This window comes from Parasteatoda tepidariorum, chromosome 2 (genome assembly GCF_982258835.1).
Source record: "Parasteatoda tepidariorum strain Cologne lab strain chromosome 2, Ptep-v5.0, whole genome shotgun sequence".
Classification (NCBI taxonomy): domain Eukaryota; kingdom Metazoa; phylum Arthropoda; class Arachnida; order Araneae; family Theridiidae; genus Parasteatoda; species Parasteatoda tepidariorum.
The window spans coordinates 123,281,906-123,296,174 of NC_141756.1; the positions used below are offsets into that span (position 1 = coordinate 123,281,906).

Consider the following 14,269-nt stretch of genomic DNA (forward strand, 5'->3'; position numbering starts at 1 on the left):
TTTCACTTTTGCTCGTGAACGTGCCAATTTTTTACTGTGTAAAGTCAGCGACCATCGTACATACAGTTGTACAGAACACATCTGCAGTCCCACAAATAGCGAAAATCCCAAATAAATATTGATATTAATAAATATTGGTAAAGTTTTAATCACAGCAGAATATTATAATTCTTTATTTCGCTTCCGGCCAAGTAAAAACATAATAAAACAAAATGTATTGACGAATTCGGCTACGCCCGAGTTTACTCGGGAATGTATATATATATATGAGTATGTATATATTTGCAATATATACATACTCAGGATAATAAGGGAAGAGGTTAATGCAAAAAGGATGAGGGGAAACTTCTGCTTCCACACGAAAATTTACTAGAACAACTGACAAAAACTAACTTGTATAGCAGGAGCATTGGCCAGTGCTTCTGTGAAGCAAATCATGCACATGTCATCGGCATCTTGTTTTAGACTGGAGACATCTCCACATCGATGCAGGCATGGAAGACAGGAAATCTCATTGCTGATTCCTCCACACATGTGACCACAAGAAAGCATTTTTGAACACGAATTGCTGGCATGCTCCTGAAAAAATTTTGTTCGTTATAGATAATAAATGTAGAAATTTTTTTTTTTTAAAAATGGTGTGCAATTAAAGTGTATTACATAATTATCAACCCTGTTGCAGAATTTTTTGGAGCTATCTGTGACAAAACATTGTTGCACTAATATCTTTCTGCAAGATACTTTTAATAATAACAAACATATATGTTACATGTTTTTTCTATTTTTTTATTTCCAATGAGCTGCACAATCGGTCTTGCTGATGAGCAGACCTAGTGCAGTCTTCGGAGGTGGTATCCACTCTTTCAGGACCACCACAATGGGTGAGATACCGTTGGTCATGTTAATTTGAATGTCTAGTTTCTACCACACTAGATGGCAGCACTGAGACTCTATTTGGATGCTAAAGTGCATTAGGAATTCAATTTTGCCGGAAATGCCAAGAGCCAATAAAGCACTCCAGGGATCTTTTACATGCAGCATAATCATACGACATGGCCTCTGAGGATTTTCTGCATCCCAAAAAACCGGTGTCTGGGCCGGGGTTCGATCCTGCAGACTTGGGCTCAGAAGGCCGACGACAAACAAACTGCGCCACCCAACCACATATGGTATATGTTACATGTTACTAATTTAAAATAACAAAAATGCCGTGCTTACAAAAACCGCATACCATCCGCATAAATTGCATCAAAAAATTATTATCTGAAAGCATGATTCAGATAATAATTATTATGTGCAAATTTCTGAAGAAAAGAAAAGAAATTTTTTTTTGCTTTTCAAAAGAAAAATCTTTCTGCAAGAACTCTGTAACGTTCTGCGCCAATGTCGCTGCGATTCTGCCAAGGGTTTATTAGAATACATATATCATTGTAACATATATGTTATTTGATCTTATTGTATTTGATCTACATGTTATTTGATATGTTATAGATCTTAGCTAAAATTATTCAAAGTAAAGAAATACTTGGCATTCTGGTTCACTGCAAACATTTCCAATAGAAAGAAGACCAGTACTGCTGCTTGACTGACAAAATCTACAAATACCAGATGAACTTGGCTTTCCTAGAGGAAAAATAACAGGTCAAACACTGGTTTTGAATTAAGTTTAAAGCTGAAAAATAAACCAAAAAAAAAAAAAAAAAAAAAAAAAAAAAAAAAAAAATAGTGCGAAAAAAAAAAAAAAAATAGTGCGTGGAGTCCCTCTGCGCCGAAGAAGTGAAACTTCGTAATGTGGCAATGAAAATAGGAAGGGGTAGAAATTGATTTTTAGTGAAATCATATTGTTTCTTTAAGACAAACTTTATTAACAATGCTCACAATTGATTGCATCTTTTAATTATCATTTTCGAGTGGAGAAATATCCAAATCTATAACATTTACAATGGGATTATGATAACTAAAGTAAGATACGAAATGTTTGAGTTCTATTTTTTCAATATTTCTTGCAAAAACTGCATCAATGGTAGTTACCCCTTTGGTTGTTGAATCATTCCTACCATTTATCATTTCCAATCCAAATTTGTCTTTAAGGAAGGTTAATAATGTTTCAGCTTCAAGTAACGAGAAATTCACATTAAAATCTCCTGCAAGGATCACAGGCCGTTCACAATAATCAATTTCTTCACCAGTAACGTACTTCACCAGTAAAATACTACCCTATCAAATTATATGTGTATCAAATCAAACTAAAATATTTATAGAAAAACAATACTTTTATGACTTTTATTATTTTTATGCTAGTGAGAACCAAAACAATATGGAAATGAATGAGGGAAAACTGGATCCTACCACGTGATTTCCCGGCCAATAAAAATGTAGCATTAAACGTTTAATGCAACCTTGTTGGAAGTCGCATAAGAAGTTTCACTTCAAAAAGGAAAGAACACTCTGATATTTTTCATGAACTACAAAGCTTTTTAAAGAAAATTTTAACTTACTTCAGGGGCATATTTTTGTCTTAGGCATTCAGAAAATATTGTTTACGTTTAATATATAGCATAAATTGAGCCCCAATGAAACTAAAGTTTTTACTAGAAATAATTGTTAAATAAAGATGCTAGAATTATTTAATGTAAGCCTTTCTCCAAAACACTTTTTACTGCCAATTTTTAAGATAAGGTTATTTTCCAAGTTTTGAAAAAAATGCTATAAATATTTATGATCAATCAATTTTTTGTCGAAAGTAAATTCCATAAAAATTTTTCTTGATCCTTTTTTACTGTAGTTTATTTTAAGAAGACGAACTCTATAGGATCTTTTTAACATTAAAGATATACTCATTGAAGTCAATTTTTTTTAAAAAAAATGATAAATTAAAAAAAGTTTTATTTTGCAAAACATTAAAAATCTACAAGCTTTCTTGATTCCAAAATGACATATTACATGAATGTCTTAGGGCAAAACAAGAAAGAAAAATCATGAAATAAAGGTTATAAATAAAATAAAATGTTAAATCAGAAATAGGAAGAAATTAAAAAGAAAGTATAGCTAATTTTTTAAATTAATTAATACATTGCAGTGGTCTCTTTAAAAGAAATTTTTGTTCGTTGACGGACCCTTCACAAAATAATTTTTCGTTTAATCGGACTCTTCACAAACTTGTTTATCTTTGTTATTGTTTTGTTAATCGAATAAACCCTTCCCAGGAAGGGGGGGAAAGAAAAACAGATGTAAGCGAACTAAGTTTTGTCTTCGGAAGACGCTTCTTCCTTTATTCTTCCGAAATGAATATTCTGCATTCAGCAGTATAGGTTAAATACCAAATTATTTGTATGTTGTATCTCTAATTTAGTAGCAGCAATTGTTGTTTATTTTTTAAAATCTATTTTTTTAAAATTATAATTTTACAGTGTTGAGCATAATCTTGTGTGTCTTTACAATTTAAAAACGCCGTGTTTGCAGTAACAAGACCCTATTTGCACAAATTCACAAAAACAGGACCCTGGTTGAAAGAATGGGACATAACGTTTATTTTGTATTCGCAAATTACGAATAATTTTTTCAAAATTTTACAAAAACGGATCTTTTACAAAATGTCTGGACAAACCCCTCCATTGAGTTAATAATGATACACAGTACAGATAATTTTATAATTTTTTTTTATAAATCTAATGATCGAATCTTCTCGTTCTTAGGACCCAATCATAATGATTTAAGTGAATGACCTCAAATATGTTAATTAATTAAGGCAGACAATACTTGAAGTTACGAAATCAGACACGAAAACGTATTTTATCTTAACATACATTTTTTGGGGGGAAAATTTGGATTTTGACCCTCGAAGTATAAACAATTTTGAATACAATTATAAAACTTGTTTATTGAAAGTTAATCCTAAGCAAAATGTAATTTTTTATCATTGTTTTATTGAATAAAAGTAAAAAAATAATTGAATCAAAAGGTATATAAATTTTTGCACCATTTTAAAAAATCTAGTTTTACATGACAAAGTACAAAATAAACCGAACAGTTCCTGAGAAATTGAATTTTAAATGTTTTTGTTGTTATTGCACACTCTGTACATTGTTTATGAATTAGCTTTTTAAACGTTCCCGAAATTAATGTATGTGATCCATATATTATTCAGAAAGTTTTAAATGGAGAGCAAAAGAAATTATTTAAAAAAAAATTGGATTCTAAATGAAACTGCATTTTCTCTTTATAGATAGATGCCTTTAAAAAGTAATTTGAGTTAGATTATAAATGAAGAAATACCTCTGTTTCCTTCTCTGAACTCCACCATAGCCTTCAGTGTTCGGGAGTCAGCTAAGCACATGACCCAAAATAATTTTGTTCTTCCGCATCCCTCATGCAGATCCACCTTGATGGCCTCTTCCTCCTCTTTGAATACCTAAACATACAATTAATTACATATACTTAAACCCTGTGATAGAATTTGTTTGGACTTTCTACATGACATGCCTCTTTAATACTAATATGTTTCTGCAAGATACATTTAAAATTAACAAATATACATGTTACTAGTTTTCAAGTAACAGAATCATCAACTTCAAAAAAAAAAAAAAAAAAAAATTGAACACACTGATTATTTCTATTTTTGCATTTTTTAAATCATCATCACTTAAAAGTAATAAAAAAATTGTGAAATCCGTAGCAGTAACTACCAGAAAAAAGATTGACGGCGATACCACCTGAATCAAACTCTTCGCAAAATTGGTGTTTTCATTTCGAAATTCAGTTATAAATAATATCGTACTTAAAATATAGTATTTTAAAAGCTATGAGGTATTAATTACATGAAAAATTGGAAAAAAATTTCTGCAGAAAAGAAAACCAAAATTTTTTACTTCCCAAAGGAAAAATCTTTCTAAAAGAACTCTGAAACATTCTGCGACAATGTCGTCGGATTGCCACAATTCTGCCACGGGGTACTTATGTTAACTGAAAGTCAAATTTGAAGTTACTTTATAACTCCACTTTCCTAAATTAAAAACGTAATATCATGACTCAATGTGATGTGCAACAAAGCTTTTTCTCCCCATATAAATTGAGTACTAGTTAGCTCTGCCCCTTACATGCTGATGCTCGCAAACCCCAAAGATAGCTTTGCAAACCATGCTCGTTTTGCTGGATACTAAGTTAAACCCATTTGAAATGAGCACTAGTGTTAAATCTTAAGAATTTAAATCAATTATTAAAATATTTCAGACTAATTCCAATTTTAGTCAGTAAGTTAATGAAATAAAAAAACTTTAAATTGAAACAACTGACATGCAAAAGAAAAACAAAACAATTATGTTTCTAAAAAGAAAAACTATTAAAGATTCACAACTTAGTTAAAAACACAATTATAAATTTCAGATCTTTGAGCTGTCACCGTAAAGTTGTCAAATAACCTAACTATTAGGAAGTCAAATTGAAATGAATGATATGAAATAGAAAAACTTAAAAAAATTCAAAATTAATTACAACAAATACTATTAAATATTAACAACTTGTTTCCTAAATTTCAGAACTTGAGAGGCCATAAATAAAAGCTTTTTTCTTTCAAACATTAGGCCTTGCCATTGAGAAGGCAGGGATACTGGTTTTCGCTTAAAAGAAAAAGACATGCAATTCTTAGAATAAAAAATACTCTTCAGTGTTTTTCTCAAGTTTGTAACAATTAGTCTAACAGACCTTTAGGGGACATTAAATTTCTAAGTAGCACAATGATGACAACTTTTTAATTTATGGGGAAGAATTCCTGTGAGAGTGATGCAGTTAGAGTTGATAATCAATAAATTTTATTTTAATTTCATAACCGTCGTTGGACGGCCTACCCAATTTTGGGTTTATGACTACTAATATTAAACTCCGTAGCCTCGTAATTTTGAACCCAATCTAGAAGACAAGATAACTTCTGGATCAAGTATTAGGGGAAATTTGCCTTCGTGGAAAGGAAAACCATGAAAACACGGTTAGCCTGATGGCAGGGGATTCTAAGTCGTGATACATTCACCACGGAGGACATTTTACCTCAGCACTATGGTCGGTGCAAGTCATCACTGGGATACGAACACGGTTCACCACATTGGAAGGCAAACGCTCTATTCCCTGACCCATCACAACTCTCAAATTAGCATTAAACCGTATTAGATTCCTCAAAATATAAGGGGTTAATCATAATATGGAAAAAATAGTTTAGTCAGGAGAGCAGATAAAAGTTTGAGCCTCTCAATATTAATTATATTTCTTGTATAATAGCTCTAACTTTAAATTGCAGCATTTTTTAATTTTTTTAAAATCAATATGAGAAAACAACTGCTTCATCATCCTTGCAATTTCCACAATGTAAAGCCTCTTCATTTGAAGGAGCACACATGTTTTGCATAAGGTGTAAAATCTGAAATTCAGCCCAAAGCAGATATTTATTTTATCACTATTCGAATCACGGGTAATACTTAGCATCATTCACTAGCACACGAACAAATTAAATTATAAATTTGAAAATCTTCATACTAAAATAAATAAAATTAATATAATAAGGCAATTATTAACTTCTAATACAGAAACAAGAAAATAATAATTAAATTTCAAAGATTTCCCCTTAAAAAAATAGGGCACCAACATATTGCTATAAAAAAATAGAACAATAATACTTAACACCAATATGATAAAAATTTGATAAGAGTAGAGTTTGTTTACATTTCATTTTATAAAAAAGCAGTATTGTCATTTACAAGTAAAAATATACCAATATCAATAATAAATAAGGCTTAGCTTGTAATAAATGTAAAACAATGACAGTGATCTTATAACATACCTGTCTCTGATGGTTTCGAGTTTTTCGATTCAAATGTAAATATCTATCACATTCTGCACATAAATTACCACAAGTTGAGCACAAAATAATTGCAGGTGTTTCAGAATCATCATGATTATCACAGAAAGGCTATTGTAAAAAAAAGAGTACAATTCATTAAATCCAAAGAAAAAGCAAAAAGACGTAAGGCATTAATAAACAGAGTTTCAAACAGTTGAATGACTTTGTTTTAAGTGGAGGATTGTGATAATCTAAAAACACGCATAAAAACAAACACCGTAGTTTTGCGGACACACACCGCCTTGGGATATATGCCGCACACATAAAATTTGACTAAAAAGGAAAAGGATTTCCCCAGAAAGGCATCAAAATTTTATTGAGTGATTGATCATGAAGTTAATGCATCTGTTTCTAATAACAAGTTATGTACAAAATAAATGATTAAACATTTAACAACCATTAAAGTTATTATTAAATATACAATAAAATAATATATGCGATCTTACTAAAAATCAAAAATTATTTATTCTGATAATTTTCATCATAACTTTTCAAATGTATGTAAAATAGTACTGTGTACAATTGCGCACAATTCAAATGCAACACAGTCGCATTATGTTAATAAATACCAATTTAAAATACTTGAATTTTATATAAAACAAGTGAACCTAAATATAATTAAAATAAGCTAACAGAATACCATAAATTTATAAAAAGAATCTTACTGGGCACAAAATTGCACAGTATAAAACAACCACATTGTTTTTTCGTAATTTGATTTGAAATACCTAAATAATATTAAATCAAATGATTAAAAAGATAAAAATCTCTACATAATTAAAAAAATATCAGTAATAAAATAAATTTTGTTTTGAGCAAAAGTGTACTATGCAAAGCCATTACAAGTGCAGGCTGTTTTTTTAGTAATTTAAAATTTCTAAAATTTTAACCTATCAAATGAGAAACAGCTAAAAGCCTTTTAAAATTATTTTTAAAAAAATAGATATAGAAAATAAACAAATAATGCCGTTTGGAAAAAAATTAAAGAAAAAAGTGATCGCTAACACATTATTTCTATTGTAATTAAATTATATCACAGTTATTAATAGGTGAAATGATTAAACAGCTAAAATTTGTTAAAATAAACGTTAAATATAGAATAAATAAAGAAGTTCATGCATTCCTCTTTTATTCACATGTTCATACATGTTGCATAATTTTACTCGGACATCTCTAAATTTCCGGATTGTATATTTCCGAGAGTAAAAATAATAAAGTAGTCCTTCAGCTGAAAGTGGTGATAAACTTGACCTTCAAGATAGATCATTTACGCATTTCCCCCCTCTCATTGACTTGCATATTTTCTTTAACTTTTTTTCTTCGCATTTGCAGCGAAAGAAAGGATGAGGAGGACTCGTATTTCTTTGATCCTCGTAAGAGACTATTTGCGAGAAAGGAATTCGTCAACGACTTCTTTGTTTAAAGCATTTGTTACATTCTTGCAAACTGTTTTTCATGCGCATTGTTAATTCTTCAAATTATTATTCAACATTAATTTAAAAAATAGATCTTTGCAAAAGATCAAAAAAATAAGAGTGATTATGAATTTTTGGAGAATCAATTTAACAAAATAGAATTATCAAGCTGAAGTAGTTAAAAAAAAACCACCATCGGATAGCCCCCTATTAAACAGGCTTCACATACTAAACTTTAATGTTTTAAATCATAAATGACATGCCTTATCAACGCTAAATTACGGTATATAAATATATACTTGGCAGTGACCATTGCTAAAAAATTATAGGATACAAAATCATCTGCATCAAATCAAGATAGCAAGAAAGTGATTTTTACATTTAATTAAATCATCAGCGCCATTTTGTAAATGATAAATTTTGCATTTTCTTGTCTGATTATTCAAAACTTTTTATTTCGTCAAGTTTTGAAATCATTTTAAACTACAAATTTTATTGTGTTTCCAATGAACAAAATAACAGGCATGGATTCTTTGGGAAATTGAAGGGTGAGAAATAAAAATTATGAAGTCATGAAAAAAAACAGCTTAAGAATAAAGAATGCTTATCACCCATTGTAAGGTTAATCTATCTTCAATTGATGTGAGAAAAGCACATATTTTACGGAAAAGAAACAAAAATAGTGAATATTATTAACAAACTTCATGTTGGATCTTCAATTTTAAATTTTGCTCATTAAACAAATATTATAATTCAGAGTTACCACTCAAATTTGGAAAAAATATTCCCTGTGTTTTTCCTGTACATATTTTATACAATATATTAAGAGGAAAAACACAATCATTGTGCTCATGTATGAGTTGTATTGGAGAAACTATGCATTTATAATTGCTGAAAAACTTAAGAAAAAAGGAACGGCTGAACAAACTTAAAACAAATAATGCTATAGTAAATGAACTAGTTTAATATAGCTGAAATATATCATATGCACTTAAATATCCCATAGATTGCACTTTGAGAGAGCTGCTCCAGCCAGCATAAGAGAACGACGTCTCCATAACAAGCTCTAAATATCTTCAAATAAAACAATTGTATTTCCTTTATTTTTCTATAATTTCTGTTAAAATCACTATGTAATTCTCCAAGGCATCTCAGGTGAGTCTTTTTTGGCCTCTGGAGGGGCTATTTTCCCAGTAATGAGCATTTTAAATTCAGCTGTTCCATCAAATTAAGGTTAGAGTACTCGGCGGTCATGTTTATATGATTTCCAATGTAGAGCTACTTCTTTGCCAAATTCATCACCTTTTAATATTATTTAAACTAGTTCATTTTTACCTCAAAATATTTCTTTTACATTGCTCAAGCGATTTCCTATTATAATATATATATATTTTTTTAATTTTGGTCGCCTGGTTCTCTTTTAAACAGTTATCTATTTTTATGTGTCCTGTATTTAACATAGCTTTTCGCTATACTATTGATCAGCAAAGTTTAAACATTGACTTTAAACATCCATAAACTAATGTTAATCTTAAATTTTTAATTATATTTTTTAATAGATAATACTTTAAATAGTTCGTGATTGTATAAAATTAATATCTTCTAATTATCTCATTTCTATGATTTTTTAAAATATATCCACTTTCCTTAAAATCATCGGTGTTCTATCACATAACAAATCAAAGTAAATAATATGAATAAAGACACAGTTATTTTTTATCATTCAGTTTCATAGCTCACTTTTCCTTTTGTTTTTTTCTATCAATATAATACTGCAAATAGCCTAATAACACAGGATCATGTATATTCCATGTTAAATAATAGTTTTGAAATTCAATGCTTACACTTAGTATAAAGATACCTTTTCTTTTTTACATATCTTAGTGCCATGTTAAGACTACTCATACATAAGTTTGGGTCATTATATTTATTTCTCACTGTATTTTAATAAAATGTTACGAATCAATTTTGCTTCCGTTTGAGTTAAAAAATTTTAACCAATAGCTCCAGACATCCTGACCCAAATTTAATTTACTTTGTTTTCTATTCAATATTTTAACCATTCAGGCAAAATACTTAGGATTATCTTAAGCAAATAATTAAGGTCATTCAAGCACTCTCTCCCAACCACCTGACCCTATTTTGACAATTCTTTGTTCTCCACATAATCATTAAACAAACCCTGAAAACAACATTCTTTGTTTCAAATTAATATTAAAACATAGTTAAATCACTCGCTCCCGACCACCAGACCCTAAAATGAATTTCCAAAGTTTCGGGACCAACCAAGTAACAAATTAAATAAACAAATAGAATGGTTAAATTCTTCATTCCCAACTTTTAATTTCTTAACCCTAATTGATGGAACACCTCCACTATTATGATATTTACATAATGACATTATGTAAATATCATAATATGACATAATGACATTATGTAAATATCATAATTCATTAAGATTCTCTCCCACCAATCTCTTGCTGCTCTATAACTGTAAATTAACACATAATACTCACAACCCAATGTTTACTATTCTTACTTTATTCTTTTTAAGTTTTTCTGATCTTATTTATTTCTTAATCTAAAAGATTGCTTCTTGGGGGGCTGGGATTGACTCATTATCGCCACATTTCTCATTGCATTAAAAAAAAAAAAACACCCACAAAACAAATATTGTTACACTTCAACACAGCCTTTTGCCTGAGACAATGGACTTCAAAAAAAGACTGGTCCTGTTTGGATGCCAAAAATCCAATTGATAAACTACTACTTGTAATTATAAGAAACATCAATCACAGAGTTAGAGACCAATCTCCTACTCTACCAAAATACCAACGTGAAAACTGCTACAATGCAATTCGTAGTATAAAGGAAATCTTGACAGAGAAGACACAACAGGACTTACTAGTTCCACAATCTGATCAATTAACTACAATTACGGAATACTACACCAACGTACAGTGAAGTCCTTAAAAGACCTCCTCCACCAGCTCCAATCATTTTACCAGCTAGCAAAGACTGCACAACAGATGACATTATGAAAACAATTACGACCAATGTGAATAAGCCAATAGTGAAGAAAATATACAAAAATGATAAGATAGTGGAGATAAAATTCTACAGCAACTACGACAAAGACAAACAGAATGTATAAAGAACACTGGACTACCATATAAGGATAAAGTCAAGCGATTGAATTCACTCATTTTACTTAATGTACCAACAACCCATAATGACGAGGAAATATTGGACAGAATCAAGCAAAGTTCTAAATATCACGATGATTTGGACGAAGTGAACATCATAAAATCAATCTCACACAAAACTGACGAAACCAAAAAACACGTTGTCCATAAAGTCTCGCATCCACTAGCTCTCCATCTACTTGACATAAACTATATATATATTGGTTTCAACAAATGTTACATAAAGAAAAGGATAACCCTCTTACGCTGCAGACGCTGTCAGCTCATAGGACATCACCAAGATAATTGTAAAAATCAAGTATCCTGTGAGACATGTGGAGGAAATCATCCCAAAGAAAACTGCACAAATGAAACACATTCGTGTATCAACTGTTTAGAATCAAACCAACGCTACAAAAATAATTTCAACTACCATCATACCGCAGCGGATCCAGCGTGCCCGAGCTACCTAAGAACACTGGACGATCTCAAGAAACAACAATAAGTTCATCAGCAGAAGATCTTCTCAAACCAGCATCTGAGGTACTAAGTCAGACAATAAGACACTTTCCATCCAAAACAGACTTTGAAGTTAAAGCCCGCAGACTAAAAACTTTTATATATACGTTAAATTTTTATTTCATTTTAATTTATTATTTATTTTAAATTTTATTCTTTATTAATTTCTATTTTCCTTAATTTTCTTACTTTTTTACATTTCAAATATTTTCTCTCTTTATTTAACTAAGAGTAAAAAAAAAAAAAAAACATATATTAATTTAATTCTTTATTCTTACAAAATAATAATAATTTGCGATAATAATAATATAATTTATAATTCTTTAACATATATTTTTTATCCTTCACTTCATCTTAACATCCTCTTATCAAGTCAAAATTTTCTTCTGGAGTGCTCAAAGGTAAGCTACTTTAAGCTATCTTTTCTCTGATGCATAATTCATATCTTACTCAAATTAAAAATTTCACTATTTCAACAAACCTTGATAATTTAAAAATTTTACAAATTAACCTTCAGAGGAGTAAGTCAGCAATGGTTACACTACAAAAGACAGTTACTGAACACGACATTGACATAGTTTGCTTCCAAGAGCCATACTGTCCTAAAAATAAAATTCTCGGCTTCCCTTTTCACTCAACTGACAAAAAAAGTGGTATCTTTATTCTCAATAAATCAGTAATACCCCTACAATTAATTTCATTGAATAATTCAGTAGCAATCTCAATAAATTCTTGCAACAACCCAGATCCACTAATCTTAATCTCATTTTATAATTCCCCTTCGAACAATGAAGATCAATTAATTAAAGATCTACTTTTTTACACCTCAAAATACTCTAACAACTCTACTCTTCTAATTTGCGGGGACTTTAATGCACATCACGACTTCTGCGGTTACGCTAACACTGATGCCAGGGGTGATGCACTGTTTGAACTTATTATGTCTAACAATCTAGAAATATTAAACACCCAAAACGCTCCACCAACTTTTGTTACCACTAGATCTTCCTCCTTTCCAGATTTAACGCTAACAAATAGTCAGGAGCTTCTCAACTATTCGAATTAGGAAGTTTTAGACACAGAAACAAACTCTGATTATAAATACATCAAAATCCAACTAAACAATTCTTTTTCTTTCTCATCCTTTATTAGATTTAAAACAAAATACGGTAATCATAACAAATTTAAGAAAAACTTTTCAAAATTTCATAATGAATTAAATAGTAATTTAGACAACATAAACACTCCATTACAACTAAACGATTTCACAGATGATTTAATCAATAAAATTTTTAGTTCTTGTAAGCTTTCGTATGAAACAAAAGCATTTAACAAGCAATCGAATCCCACATGGTGGAATAGTAAATTGTTGATACTCCAAAACGGACTGCAAGCGATTAGGAAAAGATACCAACGTTCAAAAATAGAAGATGAAATTACCAAATACAAAATCATCTATAAACTTAAAAGAGCCCATTTTAAAAAAGAAATTCTCCAGGCTAAATATAATAGTTGGAAATTTTTATGTGAAAACACCAACAATACATTTGGAAAGCACTATAAAACATCTTTTAAGACAAATCCTCATCCCTCTATATTTACAGATATATTTAACACTAACTCACCTTTAGAAGAAGCGTCACATATTTTAGAGAATCTTTTCCCAGACAATGACATAATCCCAATAGATAATTTCCATTACCCAAATTCTAATCTTGACCCACCTTTTACACACAATGAATTAGATAATTTAATTAAAACTCTAAATAATAATAAAGCCCCTGGCATCGACGGTATTGATAACATAATAGTCAAAAAGCTTTTTCTATTTTTTGGTAATCTAATTCTAAAATTTTTCAACAAATGTCTCTTACTCAAATGCTTTCCAGATCATTTTAAAAAAGGGCAAGTCTTGCTATTTTTGAAAACTAGTAAAAATCCGAAACTATTATCATCATACAGACCAATTACACTACTCCCTTGTCTAGGCAAATTTCTAGAAAAACTTATTACCAAGAGAATAAACTATTATATAGAAAAATATAAAATTTTATCAGACAAACAATTTGGTTTTCATTTTGGCAAATCTATAAATCATGCACTTCAAAATTTTCCAGATAATCTAAAACATCTCAAAAACAACTTTAAACATGTCGCAGCCATTTCCCTTGATATTAAAAGCGTTTTTGATAATATACAATATAATTTAATTTATAAAGAAATTTCAACTTCAAATCTCCCTAAAAATTTATGTCATATGATAG

General features: G+C 29.8%; 1 protein-coding gene across 1 annotated transcript in view; it reads right to left on the bottom strand.

Moving 5' to 3' along the window:
• Window positions 1–14,269, bottom strand: part of LOC107440653 (E3 ubiquitin-protein ligase MYCBP2) — a 194,178-nt gene that overhangs the window by 17,217 nt on the left and 162,692 nt on the right. The window contains exons 70-73 of the mRNA XM_087158274.1: window positions 6,827–6,955; window positions 4,276–4,411; window positions 1,526–1,623; window positions 394–579 (exon numbers count right to left, since the gene is read on the bottom strand). Of these exons, the coding sequence (XP_087014400.1) occupies window positions 394–579; window positions 1,526–1,623; window positions 4,276–4,411; window positions 6,827–6,955 (549 nt within the window). The remainder of the gene's footprint in view (window positions 1–393; window positions 580–1,525; window positions 1,624–4,275; window positions 4,412–6,826; window positions 6,956–14,269) is intronic.